The 17744-nt window shown below is 41.2% G+C and overlaps 1 protein-coding gene across 2 annotated transcripts in view; it reads right to left on the bottom strand.

The window, feature by feature from the left end:
- The window catches only part of RASSF3 (Ras association domain family member 3), a 171467-nt gene that overhangs the window by 106905 nt on the left and 46818 nt on the right, over positions 1 to 17744 (bottom strand). For both annotated transcript variants that reach the window (XM_048835912.2, XM_075124380.1), the window contains exon 2: positions 10264 to 10385. In XM_048835912.2, the coding sequence (XP_048691869.2) occupies positions 10264 to 10385 (122 nt within the window). The remainder of the gene's footprint in view (positions 1 to 10263; positions 10386 to 17744) is intronic.

The following is a 17744-nucleotide window of genomic DNA, read 5'->3' on the forward strand; positions in this document are numbered from 1 at the left end:
AAGAATCATTTCTGCTTAAACTCTTCACTGCAGCAAGTCCAGCAATAGTTTTTTCAAATTACAAGGCACCACCTCCCACTTATAGAATTTCACAAACCTATATTACTTGCGTAAGAGGGGTTTAAATATGATGTAGGTGCTGTTAGCTCTACAGTTGCATTTTGCAGGCAAATTAACAACTTTGAGTTAGCAAAAAAACTTATGCCACAGAAGCACAGATGGCATTTTACATTAAATATTTATTGTGTTCAAATTACCCCTGGCCCGCACTGCCTTCTCTGACCACGGGCTGACACCTCCCTCCCATAGTCCCTGACCGCCGCTATCTCTTCCAGCACCGGGCTTCAGCTGTGATTTGGCCCGGGATTTGGCCATAGGGCTTTGGGCTCAGAGCCCAGGATCTGGCCACAGGGCTTTAGGCTCAGGCCCTGGAATCCAGCCACAGGGCTTTGGGCTCGGGCCCCCATGCCGTGTGGCAGCAGGTGTTGGCCCTGAGTTCACACCCCCTTCCTCCAATTGTCCCGGCGCCCCTTGCTACCCCAGGCTTTGGCCGCGTGGTGGTGGGCTCTGTCCCCCAGCCGCAGGGCCCCAAGCTCACAATCCCTCCTCCCCATCACTCCTGGCCCCCACCGCCATCTCTGGCCATCTCTTCATCCCCAGCCCACGGGGCTTCAGGCTTGGGCCCTGCGATGTGGCTGCAGGACTTTGGCCTCTGGCCTCCAGTCTAATTCCACTGCTAGTCAAAAGGAGTTACACTGATATAAAAGGTTTCAGAGTAGCAGCCGTGTTAGTCTGTATTTGCAAAAAGAAAAGGAGTACTTGTGGCACCTTAGAGACTAACAAATTTATCTGAGCATAAGCTTTCGTGAGCTACAGCTCACTTCATCGGATCCGATGTAGCTCACAAAAGCTTATGCTCAGATAAATTTGCTGGTCTCTAAGGTGCCACAAGTACTCCCTTTCTTTTTACTGGTATGAAAGTGGTGCAAGAGGATAAGACAACTGGAGATGCCCTTTGATGGAGAGGTTAGATCATCAATTTATTAAGCGACAGCCTATGGAAGAGCCTATGGTCTTGATTTGTCTATCTCATGTTTCTTTGAATATTTGCCTAACTGTAACCCTTGGCCTTGCAGTAACCCTAACCCTGCATGTGTTGCCTTGTCAATATATTGCTGTTTTTGATTAATTCTTTGATGGCATTAAATGTAAGGCAATATAATAATCGTGGGGTCTGTCTACATGTAAAAGTTGCCCTGGTTTAACTGAAGGGGTGAATTTAAACTGATTTAGTTAAACCAGTGCAAACTCCTGCGTGGCTGCTCTTATTTCAATTTAAGGCTATGTGTTTACTGCAAAAATTATATGTTTTGATATCAGGATCACTAACTCAATATAAAATTGAATGGAGAGAAGGCACAAGTAGTTCTGACCTTGATGTAGCTAGTAGGGCTAAACCCCAGTTGGGGGATATTGGGTGACCTCATCTAACTGCACTGAGGTGTAAACTACAGTGCCTTGTTCCCACTAGGATTTTACATAGAGATAGAAATCTCGAATTCACCACGTCTGTGTAAAGCCACAATTTCTTTGCAATAAAAACACAATCTGAAGTGGCTTTTTCAGTTTAGTTTAAGTTGCCTGGGAACAAGTTGAAATTAAACCAAAATAGGGTGCTCAAAATAAAATCAGACTGTCCACGGAGAAGTTTGCACCAGTTTAACTAAACTGGTTTAACACTCGATTTAAGTTAAAGTGATGCAACTTTCCTCTGTACACAAAAAGTAGCAGTGTCTCCCAGAGAGACAGCACCCAAAAGACAGTCCTTGTCATAAGCTAGGTCTTCAATGGCAAAGAGTTGTTTTTACTGCTTTTGTGCTCTTCTCTCCGTCTGTATCTATCTGTTGTCTCTTGTCTTATACTTAGATTCTAAGCTCATGGGGGCAGGAACTATCTTTTTGTTCTGTTTGTACAGTGCCAAGCATGACAGAATCTTGATCCATGACTAGGGCTCCTGGGTGCTATGAGAATACATACAATAAATAATAATAAATATATTGATATCTCTATCTTGATGTGAAATCGCAGTGGAGACAAGGCACAGGTAGTTTCTACCTTGATGTAGCTAGTCAAAGTCAACACAAAGCCTCACACCTAGGGGGCTGACTTCTACTAGCTACAGAGACATGGAGGTAAAATCTACAGTGCTTTGTCTCCACTAGGATTTTATTGCAAGAACGCTATCTCAGGTTAGTTATCTCAATGTAAAAATACATTTTTTTGCAATGAAGATATTGCCGGAGTGATTTTACCCCACTAGCTGGGCAGACTGAAGAGCTGGTCAGAAAATGGTAAGTATTTTCCAGACATTTTTTTTTTTGAAAGAAATGAAAAAAAAATTGCAAAATCTTTCCAGGTTTCGATTGAAAAAGTGAAAACATTTTGGTCTGCAGGAACATTTTTTGATTTTTGAAAACTGAAAAAAATTACCGAAAATGGAACACTTTTCAGTTTTAGGTTAAAAAAAAAAAAAAAAAGATTCTGTTTAAAAAAACCTCCCAAACCCCAGAACATTAAAATGGCCATTTTTTGTCTAAAAAAAAGTTTTGATGGAATAATTGTGACTAGCTGTAATGCAATGCAGCCCATTGCCCAGAGCAAATCCCTTTGCTTATTCCAAGACAAGCTGAGGAGATTGTAATGGAGAGGGGTATAACCCAGCAATCAAGCAAAGGCCAGTACTGGTCAGACAATGTCAAGAGGCTTAGGAGGAGGAATCTCCCAAGATTCAGCTGGTGAAGTCTGAGAAGAGGGTATCATCCCAGCGGTCAGGTCTGAACAAAGGCACACAAGCAGTGTCAAATCCTGGTCCCTCTGAACTTCACAGGGGCTTTGCCATTGCTTTTAACAGGACTGAGATTTTGACCTTTCGGGCCTGACCCAAAATGAAGCATAACCAACATCAGACCCCGACCCCAGACCAGGATCTGGACTTGGCAGGCCCATCTCTGCATAAAGAGGGAAGAAAGGGTGACTGGAATGTTCAACTTAAAATACCGTGCGGGAAGGAGCTGCTGTGAGCTCTGGGGGAATGTCAGGTGCTGAATATTTCATGGGCCTTCCTATCCCTGCATTATTTATCTGGCTAGAATGGAGCAGGCACCCAGCTGTTCTATAACATCCGTCAGAAAGGAAAACATTAAGGTAAGTGAGTGGCATGTGACTCACCAACAAGCCAAAAGGAAATGATCCCAGCCCCGCCACTTTGGACCGACAGTTCTGCCTCTGTCTTTGTTCATGTGTATTACATAAAAACTTCAAAATAAACCCCACAAACCACAGTCACAATGGGGACAATACACAGCTACAAAAGAAAACACTGGAACCCTCCCCATGCCAGACACTTTGTCCTTAGAATGAAAAGGTCATTTTGATGCCACAAGGTTTTGTGCCAGCTGCCATTTTGCCAAATTCATCTGTGTTCTCTCCGCCATTGCTAGCAACTGAATGACTGTAAGAACAGTCTGAACTAGAATTTCAGGTGAGTCATTCTGTGCCTGAAAACTGGCTGAACAGCTTTGCTATAGGTAACACAAAACTACTGTGTTAGCAACTGCCTGGGGCTCAAAGAAACTACATGGCAAAAGTCTGTTCTGCCTTCCTTTGCAAGGTAGATGCTGAATCCTCTGGTGTCTGAAAAAGTCCAAAAGCCAATTGTCCATCAGCCTGCCCACGCAACAGTGAAACTCTCAGTGTTGAGGCCAACAGATTCCAAATGTTGACATTAAAGGAGCAGCAAAGTATAAAACATTCCATCATCTCCTGCCCAGGGGCCAGTGGTAGATTAACGCAAGCCCAGCCAATTTGGGGGCTTCCATAGGAGTGCCAGAACCTGTGTAGAAGTAGCGGAGGCCACCAGTGCTGAAATTGTGGCCCCACCCCTTACCCCTCTTCTTCCCCCTCAGTGGCCTGCCCCCTGCTCCTCCTCTTCTCCCTGAGGCCTGGCCCCCAGGCCAGGTCAGAAGCCAGAGCCGGACAGTAGTAGGAGCCACCCAAGGAGGCTGGGTTGCTGTGGGGAGCCCTAGACCCTCCACCTGCCCTGGGCAGGGGGCTGGGGTGACTGAGAGCAGCCCCTACCTTATGTCCCCGCCTCCTGGGGTGCACTGCCCACAGCAGGTGGAATGTCCAAGATGGTCCACAGCAACGCAGGCTCCCTGAGTGGCTCTTACCACTGCTCAGCTCCGGCTTCTGGCCTGGCCAGAGGGTGGGGCCTTGGGAACATAATATAAGAACATAAGAATGGCCCTACTGGGTCGGACCAAAGGTCCATCTAGCCCAGTATCCTGTCTTCCGACAGTGGCCAGTGCCAAGTGCCCCAGAGGGAATGAACAGAACAAATAATCATCAAGTGATCCATCCTCTGTCGCTCATTCCCAGCTTCTGGCAAACAGAGGCTAGGGACACCATTCCTGCCCATCCTGGCCATTGATGGACCTATCCTCCATGAATTTATCTAGTTCTTTTTTGAACCCTGTTATGGTCTTGGCCTTCACAACATACTCTGGCAAGGAGTTCCACAGGTTGACTGTGCATTGTGTGAAGAAATATTTCCTTTTATTTGTTTTAAACCTGCTGCCTATTAATTTCATTTGGTGACCCCTAGCTCTTGTGTTATGAGAAGTAGCAAACAACACTTCCTTATCTACTTTCTCTACACCAGTCATGATTTTATAGACCTCAATCATATCTCCCCTTAGCCATCTCTTTTCCAAGCTGAAAAGTCCCAGTCTTATTAATCTCTCCTCTTATGGAAGCCATTCCATACCCCTAATAATTTTTGTTGCCCTTTTCTGAACCTTTGCCAATTCCAATATATCTTTTTTGAGATGGGGCAACCACATCTGCACACAGTATTCAAGATGTGGACGTACCATGGATTTATATAGAGGCAACATGATATCTTCTGTCCTATTTTCTATCCCCTTCTTAATTATTCCCAGTATTCTGTCTGCTTTTTTGACTGCCGCTGTACATTGAGTGGATGTTTTCAGAGAACTATCCACAATGATTCCAAGATCTCTTTCTTGAGTGGTAACAGCTAATTTAGACCCCATCATTTTATATGTATATTTGGGATTATGCTTTCCAATGTGCATTACTTTGCATTTATCAACATTAAATTTCATCTGCCATTTTGCTGCCCAGTCACCCAGTTTTGAGAGATCCTTTTGTAGCTCTTCACAGTCTGTCTGGGTTTTAACTATCTTTAGTAATTTTGTATTATCTGCAAATTTTGCCACCTCACTGTTTACCCCTTCTTCCAGATCATTTATGAATATGTTGACTAGGACTGGTCCCATAACAGACCCCTGGGAGACACCACTATTTACCTCTCTCCATTCTGAAAACTGAGGAAGAGGAGTATGGGGCACGGCCCCATTGCAAGGGGGGTCCAAATGTTCTTTGTGCTCAAGGCCCCAATAAATCTTAATCCACCTCTGAGCTTGGCTTCTGACTGGTTTTGTATGTACCCTGTGTTTTGAATGGTGTCTCCTACGGTTTCAGGTATCTTACTCCAAAAAGGCGCTTACCTGCTTCTTATATTTATGCTGAATGAAGGGTGGCCATCGCACCAAACAGCTTCAATGAGATTTCACCCAACCCCCAGCACAACATCTCCCCACCTGTCTCAATTCCACCCATTGTGCCAATTGAGTCCAAAATGGTGATGCCTTGTATGACCCAATTGTGGTCAGGTGTTCACCCCATGCTTGCCCTGAAGAGGTTAATGTAAGCTAAGAAGGGGGTAAGTTAACCAGACAGGCCATAGCTAAGGGGAATCAGGTGCCTTATGTAATCTCCAGAGTGACCAGGAGGAGGTGCACGAGCGGTGAGCTGGAACCAGGAGTAGAGGATGGGCCCAGGTTCCCCTGCCAGCCACTGGGGAAGTGGCACCAGCTGTGCAGCAAATAGGAAGACTGCCTGAGCCTGTTTGGAAGAGACTTTGATACCCTGGAAGGGGAGGACACGTGACTTGCCTCACTGAAAGCTAGGAAAAGAAGGCAGGACATGTGGCAAGAGGTGGAAAGGAGGTGTCAGACTTAGCATCAGCTAATCACCAGAGCAACTAGGAGGAAGTGCACTAGTGGTGAGCAGACCCCGTGACTTCAGTCCAAACAGAAAGAAAAGAAATAATTTACAAATTACAAATGACACAAGCATGTCTATTTACATAGTGTTTTTCTGCCAGGACTTCTTCAAATCACCAACCCTGACTGAGTTACTCCCATCCAAATCTCCTTGGGGTGTTCTCTCTCCCTGCCCAATTTTCTTTCAGCTATCCAAGGGAGGCCTCTTTCAGTGAGCCCCTGGGGATTGTCTCTTGTTTCTGTGAAATCTGTTGTTTGGGACAGATGTTGTCTGTCCTATGTTGTTCTAATGGGGAATTCATTGTCATAATAACTGTTTCACCTCCCATTTTAAATCGCACTCTATGTATTCTCTTGAATTTGACTGCTTTCCATTTCTTAGGGCTGCAAGTGCAAATGTTTTAATTTTCTCATCAGACTGTGGTTTCTTACCACAGCAGCCATTTCCCCAACTGTAAGACACTTTAGGCATATGTTCTCCTAGTCACATAATTTCTATTAAGAAGGAGAGTAATATACAAGCATCGAATATATCCCTTAGTTAGTTTTTGAGTGTGTGTATATATATGTATTACACACAGAGAACAAAACTATGTTGAAAGAACATTATTTCAATACAATGTCAATCACTGAAAAAGTTAAAAATTCCCGGAATTAAGGTTGCCTCTATAACCTTAATTTGGCCCCCTTATACATACACATTATGATGCATTAATTATATAATCACTTGCTATTTTTTTACACGGGACTCATTTCAGTGACCCGAAAGGACAGTACTCACTCAATGAGCAGCTATTCAATATCTTGTTTTCACCTTGTTCAACAGGTGATTCCAGGCCTTATTTACAGCACACTATTCACACTCTGCTGTGAAAACAAAATTATTCATTTCCTAATGGGCTTTTCCATGGTGCTCATCACCATAGTATCTGTGTGCTTCACACACATTAATGAATTTATTTTCACAACACACCTCTGAGGTTAAGGGGTGTTATCTCATTTTACAGATGAGGGAACTAAGGCACAGAGATATTAAGGTCAAAGGTGTCCAAATTGAGGCACCTAGGACCTGATTTTTTAGAGTACTTAGCATTATATAGCAGTTTATATGTTCAAACACTTTATATGTACAGCTGCTATTAACTTCAGTTGTAGCTCTGAGTTTTCAGTAGCTCTGCAAATCAGACCCCAAGGTCTAGAGTCTGGCATCCAGAAAATTAGGAATTAGTGACCACTTATGAAAATTCTGGCTTAAAGTACTTGACTCACATCACATAAGAAATCCATGGAAAAAGCAGCCACAGAATCTAATTTTCCAGGGCAGCATTCAGCTACCTTAACCCTGAGGCCACCCTTTTTCTTCCTGTAGTCTCCTGCCTCATTCAGTACATACCTGCCAACTTCTGAAACAAATGAAGCCGGGGTCCTACAGACAAAAGCTTTCTTCATTACACAACCTGGTTTACCCCCAGAGCTCGGTCCACCCTGTACAGTGAATGAGCCAGGATTCTCTGGAAAAATGTGATCATGTAATTAAAGATATCATAATGCATACACACAAGGGGGTGGAATTAAGGATGCAAAAGCAAGCATTTCTTAACTTTTGCATGCTTGACTTAGCAATCTTAGTAATGTTCTCTTAGTATAATTTTGTGTGTGTAATTTCCTTAGTTTTTAAAAAAGGAATCTGAAAAAACTAGAAGTTCCATCTTGTGGTATCATATAGAGACCAGCATGGGTCATCAGCAGGGTTGGAACCTTTTCATCCATCACAGACCTCTGTCACTTGGCCTAAGAGAGTGATAGATAACAGTAGTAGGTTGTCATCCTCTATGGGTATGTGTACACTGCAAAAAAAGACTTGAAACAGTAAATCTCAGAGCTCGGGTCGACTGACAGGAGCTCATGAGGCTCATACTATGAGGCTAAAAATAGCAGTGCAGATGTTTGGGCTTAGGCTGGAGCCTGGGCTCTGAAATATGGTGAGGGGGGTGGGTCTCAGATCCCAGGCTGCAGCCCGAACATCTACATTGCTGCTTTTAGTCCTTTTTGTAGTGCAAGCCCCATGAGCCTAAGTCAGTCAGAAACTTGCTGTCCTGTATCTCTTCCTGCACTGTAGACATACCTTATGTGTACCAGCACTAGAAAGGGATGGGACCCTTTGCCAGTGGGTTTCACAGATATTTGCTTACAACAGAGGCATGGTGAGACTCAGGAATCTTGGGTTCTGGATATGAGTGTTATAGTGGGAACAGACTTTTCTGCCTGTTCCTCCCAGTTTGGCCCTTCTATCCTCTCCCCTCTGCGATCCTAAGAGCCCCTTTATGCCAACTAGCAAAGGACGCACCCAACACATTGTTGTCAGAATATTTAGCCAAACAGCGTCTTGTAAGATATCATATGAAAAAACAATGACATGCTGGTAATGAAGATCATTGCATGATGTATATATGGTTTGTGTATAAAGAGTTATGTATGTATGCTGGAAATACGGTCTTAAAAATGTTGTGGAGACAGCTAATAAGCAAGTCTGCCCTATACAAAGGAATGTGCATTCACCTATCTGCATGGATCAAGCTAGCAGGCAGATAAGAAAAACAGCATGGTTTGATCACAAGCAAAAGAAAACAAAAGTATATTTGCATCTAAGGTAAACAAAGTAACCAAGCCAATCGAGAAAGCAAATTAACCTGAGGAAGAAGCAATCCCAGTCTCTTCCTGACTTCCAATCCCAGCCCAAGTCTCCTGACGCAACTAGACCAATCTCCCCACAACTCCCAGTCCCAGTTTTCCTCTCTCTCTCCAGCCCCAGGCTCCAGGCCTAGCCCCCTGCCCCAAGGTTCCTTGTCCCGATCTACTCCCTTGATCACTCATAAGTCCTAGTCCCCTCTGCATTTGACTTATCTGCTTCCTCCTCCACCAGCAGGAAGTCCTTGAGAACACAAGAGAGACAGGCTCCTTGCGCTCAGGTCAGATGCCTGGACCTAGCATGGCCTGCAGTAGCCCAGAGCTACAATTGTAGGAGTCCTGCTAAGCTCCTGGCTGGAGCATGCCCAGTGAGGATGGACTATTTAGGGCATCTAGCTGCCAAAATCTAAGAAGTCTCTGCTAAGCATGTACGAAATGCCATTTTTCAAAGCTTATGCCACTTGGCTTTTAACTTGGCCAAATTTGGGTCAATTTTCATGGGGATGGTAAAAAGCACATCCCTGACACAAAGACTACTCCCTGCCAAATTTCAAGTCCCTTTCCCAAAGCTTGGGGGCACTAGAGCTTTAAAAAAAAGTCACCAGAATGTAATAAGGGCAAAACAATGTATTTTCCCCTAGCCTTGTTTTCGGAAACAGCTGAACTGTTTTGGCTGAAATAAAAAAAAAAAATTAAAATAATAATTTAAACTGAGGCAATGACCTGGCATGGAAAATTTCAGCCTGAACAGTTAAAGTTTGGGAAAGCTATAAACAATTGAAAATAGGGTCTTACCATGGGAAGTGTCGGGTAACCTTAATAATAGGTGGTGCTATCTGCCCTAGCTATAGAGCAGACTGACAGGGAGTGTGTGCATGCATGCAGTAGAGTGCATTAGTCATAGGGTGTAAACTCCTTGCCTTTTCAGGTGAGGAGAAAAACTCTGTTGGTACTATTTTGAAGTACACCACAAGTAAAAAGAAAAACATTGATATAAGGCCATCCTCGGGGTGGAAAGCAAGCAGTAACGTAACACAATAGTTATGGAAAAGAAAGGAAAAAGCACATTGTGTCTATTTAAAACTTGAGAAGAATCTACGTAAGCAAATATGAAATTACCCAAACTGGAATTTGATCACAACAGAAGGATTAAAACCCTTACTCTCTTGCAACAAAACTTGAGTAGGATCTTTATCACAAATGGTCATGCCCTTGGCCTTATTTCTTATCCAAAATATAATACCTCCAGCAGCACAGAACTTCTGGTACATTTATTCTGTATTGACTTAGCAGGAAAGTGTCAGCTACTGAATTACCAACAGAAGTACATTTTGATCTTGAATAGATGGGTGGAACAGGAAGAAGGTTCTTTATTATGTAACTGACAGATGGAAAGTAGCAATTCTGCAAATGCAAAACATATTACCTGACCATTGTTGGTTTGATCTAACTCGTCATATATGGAGACATATTCCATTAATTTTCCATTCTGCTGACAGTCCAGATGCACCAGATCTCGACAGTGAGAGTGACATGTATATCTGCAATCTGAAACATATATATAAAGAAGAGATATTTAGAGAAGAACTTCCTGTTGCTTTGAGTAACATAAATCATTTTAATGCAAATTAGAGTCTGAATGCAAATGGATCTCTTTCCAAAATGGCACATCTTTAATGTAACGTATGCTACAATTTTTTTTAAATCCCTCCCACAAAGTAAGCTACAAAGTGAAATTCCTAAGCTGTTTAAACAGTTTATGTTAAGACAACTTATGAATTTCATGATCTATCTAGTATACCTGTGAGAGGCAGTGTGGTCTTGTGGACAGGAGATGAGACTGGGGGTTAGAATCAGCAACAGAAACCAGATCTCGACACTGATTTCCTGTGTGACGTCAGGCAAATTAATTAATTCTCTGAATTTCAGTTTCCCCATCTGTAAAATGTGGCTAATAATAGTAATCCACCTTTTTAAAGAGAACTGAGGTCTACAAATGGTATGTGCTAGGTATTATTAACTATTATCATTTAAATACCAGAGAGGAAATATTGTCCAAAGCAGAACAGGGGATTTTGTCAAGTTTCCTGCATGATTTTCCTAGCATTGCCACTGACTTGCTGTATGATCTTGGGCAAGTCATTTAAACTCAATTTACCAGTCTGTTAAATGGACATAACAACACTTAGCATTTTTCAGATCAAAAGTTCAGATAAAAGGTGGTAGATGACCCCAGCTTCAGTGCCCTTTAGGAATAAATTAATGCACACTGACAGCTGGATAACAAACACACATCAAGTCAAAGGTACTCTGGTAAAGTATTACCATCAGAAACCTGCATTCAGGAGTGATGTATAAACCTCACTTCCCGGCTCACAAAGATCAGCTGTGATGACCACTGGATATTTAAATCAATAACAATAGGTATGTAGAACATAATTCTATTTTGACAAAAGGCTCATCAGGTTTCAATTTTCTACCCTCAAACCTATAAATATTTATTTTTATGCCATTTTTAAAGCAACTGCTGGCTTGCTCAGAAACATTGCTAGATTTGCTGTTTTCATATCTATCAAAAACCTGCAGCGCTGGTAGTGCCAACTATAGTTAAGTTTTCACAACACTTTCCATTTTAAGACCTTGTTTTAAATTGCTTATAGTTTTCCCAAACTTTAACCATTCAGACAAATTTTTCATGCTGGGTTGTCTACTTTAAGTTGAGTTTTTTCAAAAAATTTCAGCTAAAATGGTTCAGCCATTTCTGAGCATGAGGTTAGGAATGTTAAAAAACAAAAACTTATAACTATTTAGTTGAAAACTTTAGTATCTCTATCCTTTGGAGCAAAGGTTTGAAATTTGGTAGGGGCTTTGCTCTGGTGACAGGGTTGTGCCTTTTCCTGTTCATGTGAATACAAATCCAGATTTGGCAAAGTTATAAGACTTTGAATCTTAGTTCATGTGTTTAGTAAAGACTTGTTAGAGTTAGGCAGCCAAATTCTCCAAAGAGCCCGTCTGCAATGAGCATGATCCAGCTTAGGGCTACAGGGACCAAGCAGGACTTTCCCTGAAACTGCCCATTTGTTGTGGGCCGTATCATCATTAAATAAGGAGTTAGGTGGGGGCACAGAGACTGGGACCAGATTAGCAAGGACACTGGAACAGGGAGCTGTGGGGTAGGGAAGACTGGCATGAGGAGCCTAAGCAAGTTTTTTTTGGGGAGATGGAGAGACTGAGATAACCTAGTGGGGAGATACTGGGGCAAGGAGTCTGGGGGCAAGACTGGGAGCCAAGGTGGTAGTGATGGAAGACTGGTTGGGAAAAGAGACTGGGATCAGGGAAGGACATTCCTGAGTCTCATCATTCCTCAGCTGTCAGCAAATATTTGTGAAGCCCACTAGCAAAGTGTGTGTGTCTTATCCCTTTCTATTGCTGTCAGTTTCTCCATTAGCTCAATTAGCAAGAGGTCTATGTAGTGGATCTAAAAGTTCAAACCCTGCTGATGACCCATGTTGGTGTCTACATGATGGAATTTGTGTTTTCATTTGGCAGGGTGTGTAATCAATAAGGCAAGAGACTAAAGGAAGAGAAAGGATAGTTCATGGTTAGGGCAGCCGAATGATGCCCTGGAGAATTAGATTCTATCCATACCTCTGCCACAGAGTTCCTGTGTGATGCTGGGCAAGGCACTTCAACCAAACATCAACTAATTGTGTGTTCCTCATTTTCTGGATGTACAACTTGAAAACCTGGATCTGTGCTAGACATTCAAAGCTGCATCTGAAATCAATAGATGTGCTTTGAACATATAAAGTGCTATATAATGCTAAGTCCTCTGAAAAATCAAGTCCCATGTGTCTCAAGTTGGGCAACCAAAATATATGGACGCTTTTGACCTTGAACACTTTGTGCTTCAGTTCCCCATCTGTAATATTAGATACTACCCCTCACTGCACAGGTGCATTGTGAAAACAAAATCATTAATGTCGATGAAGACCTCAGATACTACAGTGATGAGCACCATAAAAAAGCCCATGAGGAAGTTAATAATTCTATATTCAGAGTAGGGTCTAAGTACCATTCAGTCAATTAGTCCTAAAGCACACACTCATGAATAACAAGAATAAAATAATACATTAAATAGATGCTCAGTTAGTGAGTATGGTCCATTCAGTACACTGACTGAGGCAGGGATCCTATGATGGAAAAACAGTATGTGATCATGTTATTAAAGACTGTCTCATAATGCATATACACAAGGTGTGAGAGGGGGGTCAAATTAAGGTAGCATTGGCATTCCTAACTTTTGAGTACTTGACTTTGCAACCTTAATAATATTTTTATGTCGTCTGTGTGTGTGTATGGAGCATGTTCCCATTATATACACAATCATTTTGACAAATCACATTAAGGAACAGTGTGTTGGTTAAATAGTATTCTAAGACAGGATTAACTAATGAAATTAGGAAACATTCTCTTTCAATGCTATTTTGTTTCTTATTTATAATTCATTTCAATCTGTGTATCTTTAATGTCATTTATAAGACAGGCCCATAACTTCCTCCTGCCTCCTAGAGACATAATTGCAGAAAACATAAAAGCTTCATCTCTGTAAATCCAATTAAAGCTTTCTGTCATAAACTAGATTTTAACAGACTGATGTAAGTTTAATGAGTGAGACTGGAAAAGAAAAGATTATCTTTACTATAACATTTTACCCATGCAGTTCAGTTTTTTTTAAAACTATTCCACAAATAAGAGTACAATGTACAACAGAGGTACAGGTATTTCAAACAAAAGGGAATTTACTTATTGGGTGATCTTTTACTGAAAGTTACTACTCCCACTCCCAAAATATCTGAACTTCAGAAAAAATTATCTGTGCTTCTAAGATCAGTATTTTGCTAGATTATCAATGGATTTCTGCTTGGAAATTTATCAGAATCTGGTACTCTTTTCTGATGGCATCTGAAATGTCTGTTGTCCTGGAAGAAATCAAAATCTTTAACAAGTACTGCTAACAAAAACATTCACTGACTTTTTTTAAAAAAAGAACCTGCTCAAATGAATCAGTAAGGATATTAAGTCTGTCTTCTGAAATAAACCTATTGTAAAAGTGAGGTATACGTATACTGAAAACTGTTAGCTATACTTATCTCACTGGTGTTATAAATTAAAAATGCAAATGTAAATGTGTAAATATTTATTAAATATACAAATATCATCTTTCAAAAATTGTGTTGTCAATTGCTGAGGCAAAATCTAACATTTTATGTTACTTAGAATTTCACTACAGCATTAGATTCAAGTTGCCTTATTCAGCAGCCTAAAGTTGAAGAAAAAAGCAATTCAATAAATTCTAAAATTATGTGAAATTGAGACCACTTGTATTTTGCTTTTGTGGTAAACTGGGAGAGACCCAAGCAGTCATTTAGGTGCATAGTCCCTACCTGATGCTTGTGTTTTCTTCACTTGAAACTTGATTTTGCTTGATAGCTTGTAAATAGCAGTTCCCATAACCGATTCTCTGCAGCGTTGTGCAGAAATAGACAAGCAACTGAACAAGCAGGCAGCTGAGCAGATGCTACAACAAACAGACCTTGGTAATTGAGCTTCATTGACTCAGACAGGAGCAAGGAAGAAATATGGTGCTCAAGAGTACAAGTCCCTACATTCTGATGTGGTCTTTTTTCTGGCCCTTGTAAATTAGAACACTAATTCCTATGATGACCTGGGCAAATTTGACTTTCAAATGAATATGCATACTATAGATTGTGTGCAACCAAAACAAAGAGTACAGAGAAAACAGACGTATGCTTGTATCTTTTTTAACTGAAATAAATCCTTCAGAATAAGTCTTTATTTCAAGGAAGCTATGGTGTGTAGTTCTACTACTCCATAAGATTAGGAAGTTAGCCAGTACAACCTATGTTACTTGATTGATTGTGGTTTGCTTCCCAGCATCACGAGAAAGATGACTACTACAGTTGCTGCAAGAGAAGTATACTTTTAGAGCGTCCTGGAAAATACTTCATATTTTTATTCAAAAGTCTATTTTCAGGCAACAGGTCACAGAAGGAAGGAGAAACCAATGTAATTTCCATGTGGCAATGACTCTTTTTGATTTAGACTGTATTTATATAGTGCCTTTACTATTAATGTCCTACATTTGAATTTGTACTTAATATATACTTGACTTAAGTGTTTGGATTTGTTTTGGTTATGTTTACATTACTGAATAAGTCTCAGATGCTTACATTCTATTTTTGTTTCCAAACTGGGGCTGGTGCCATGTTATATATTCAATTAAAGAGAACTTCTGAGATTATCTGTAATAGCACCATCTGGTGACTCCCAAAGTCTCAGTAGGGAGGCCAGCCTTCCTGCTTGTCTAAGGTGGGAGAAGAAGCCACAGAGGAGAAGTTACAAATGTGGGAGTAACATTAATTTCTGTGTGGACTTAAACCTAGAAATCTATAGTGAAGACAATGGAGCCTCCCTGGCTTTACTCACCACCCGTATCTGCTCCCAAAACTCCCAGATGCCCTGCAGTATTCATAGACGCATTTCCATAAGCTTGAAAATTTTTAGGTGCACTGCCACTACCTACACTACCAACTCTGGAGCTGGCCCAGGGTTAGCTCAATCTGTAGCAGAACATAGAACATTCTCCCAACTGCTGCAAATTGTGCCCATCTACAATAGCCCTCAAAGGTCATTCTGCCAGCCAAGGATTGTCTGCAGTAATATGGCCACTCCCTTCTGTCTTCAAGCTCACTTCAAAGGCCATGAGGCCTTTGTCATCTGGAGAGAGATCCCACATAGCCATTCCAGAGGCATAAAGGGAGTATGAAGTTGGCTTAGCTAGGTTCTAAGGGAAATTTGCCAGGAAACTAGCTAAGACAACTGGAAGAATCTCCAGGAAGGCTGTTAAGCCAGCTTCACAGCACCTTTGTGCCACTGAATGGCACAAAGGGGATGTACCAGATCAGAGGATCTGGCAGTGGGGGTATCTTTACACTGCAGTTAAAAACCCACAGCTGGTCTGTGCCAGCTGATTCGGGCTTGCTGGGCTCAGGATAAGGGGCTGTTTAATTGTGGTGTACACATTAGGGCTCAGCTTGGAGCCCAGGCTCTAGGACCCTGCGAGGTGGGAGGGTCCCAGAGCTTGGACTGCAGCCCGATCCAGATAGTCTATACTGCAATTAAACAGCCCCTTAGCCTGAGCCCTGCGAGCCCAAGTCAACTGGCATGGGCCAGCCGCGGGTGTCTAATTGCAGTGTAGACATACCCTAGGTTTCTTATCTTTCAAGCAACTAATGTTCTGCTGGAAACAGAACATTCTCTCTTTCTATAACTGTTCCAATCCACTTAAAAATACTATATATAAGCAATAAATAAGTAACAGTTTACTATCTGGATACATAAAGTTAGTCAACAAAATCCGTATTTAGACACCTAGAAACGGGCAGGTTTTCAGAGGTGTTGAACATTCAGAATCCATATTGACTTCAAGTGATGTTTAGGCTGTTCAGCACCTCTGAGAAATCAAGTGATTATTTAGATGCCTAGTTTGAAAACTTTGGCCAACATGCCAGGCATATCATCTGCTTTTCCTCATTTGCAATGCAGATCAGAGCATGGGATGCCACACAACTGACCTTCGTCTCTTTCCTGTCTGGCATGCAAATAAATAAGCTCCAGTGGCCAAAACAAAAAAGATGCAATAAGCTTATTCATTATTGTAGAATAAGAATAAAAAATGGAACAGCTGATCTATTGTATTTAAAAAATATAATCTTTGCTCTGTAGCAGATAAAAAAAGTTGATCAAGAAAGTATGTAGTTATGATATAGGGTCTCATAAAAGGACACTGTGGGCTTATAAGTAATAAGAAAATATATATAAATCCACTGAGCTTCAAACAGAAAAGTGAAGGATGTAACTGCAAATGAAAAAATTGCTATTTGATAGTACATATTAATAGTATAAAAGGACAAAGTGCAGTTTTTAATAATTTTTGATAAAATAATGATCTTTTTCTTTTATACAGCTGCCAAATATAATTTTGATCATTACTATTTTTAATTAATGTAAAACTAAAACACTAATCCATCATTATGCCTGTCTCCTGCAAAAGCTTTTTACTGGTTACACTGGTTACACTGTCAAGCCGTGTATTTGCTGTATAAAACTAAATTTCAAGCTAAAAAATCAAAGGGGTACAACTGCAGATAAATGGTTTAGCAACAAGAGCTAAACTATAATCAACTTAAAGAGTTGTAACCTTGTTGACATTCACAGGAGCCAGGATGTAATATGTTACACCTCATGTTGAATTCTGATTGGCTTCTCAGATATGGTCCAGTTTACTAAAATCAAGTGTAGTACTGAAAAACTACAGTGAGCCAAATTATCCATTCTAACAATATTGTTCATGATAGAAGTGGGGGGATAGGACAATGTGGAAGTGTTTGCATTTGAAAATAACTTGAACACAGACGTGTGATGTTTAAAATTTTTTGCCTTAATCTGTACTTATGAGGGGAAAGGGATATATATATAACAATGTTTTATTCCTTCTTATATTTTTCTCCTTAATAGAAATTAGAAAATAAAGATTTTTCTATAAATCTATGACTTAGGCCTAGTCTAGGCTACAAAGCTGGGTCAACATAAGTCACCTAGCATTACCCTAGTTGTATGTGAATCTACACTCACATTTGTCTCTGGTTGATGTAAAGGCTCCATTATGGCGATACAGTAACATCACCTCTGTGATGGGCTGGGTCACAGAAACCCGCTTGGGACTTCCACCTGATGTGCTGGGACTAACTCTGAGCCTGTTTTCCCTGGCACCTTGGGACTTCAGTACCTTGCCTTGTTCAAGCCAGACATGCTAGCCTGCTG

Source organism: Caretta caretta, chromosome 1 (assembly GCF_965140235.1).
Source record: "Caretta caretta isolate rCarCar2 chromosome 1, rCarCar1.hap1, whole genome shotgun sequence".
Classification (NCBI taxonomy): Eukaryota; Metazoa; Chordata; order Testudines; family Cheloniidae; genus Caretta; species Caretta caretta.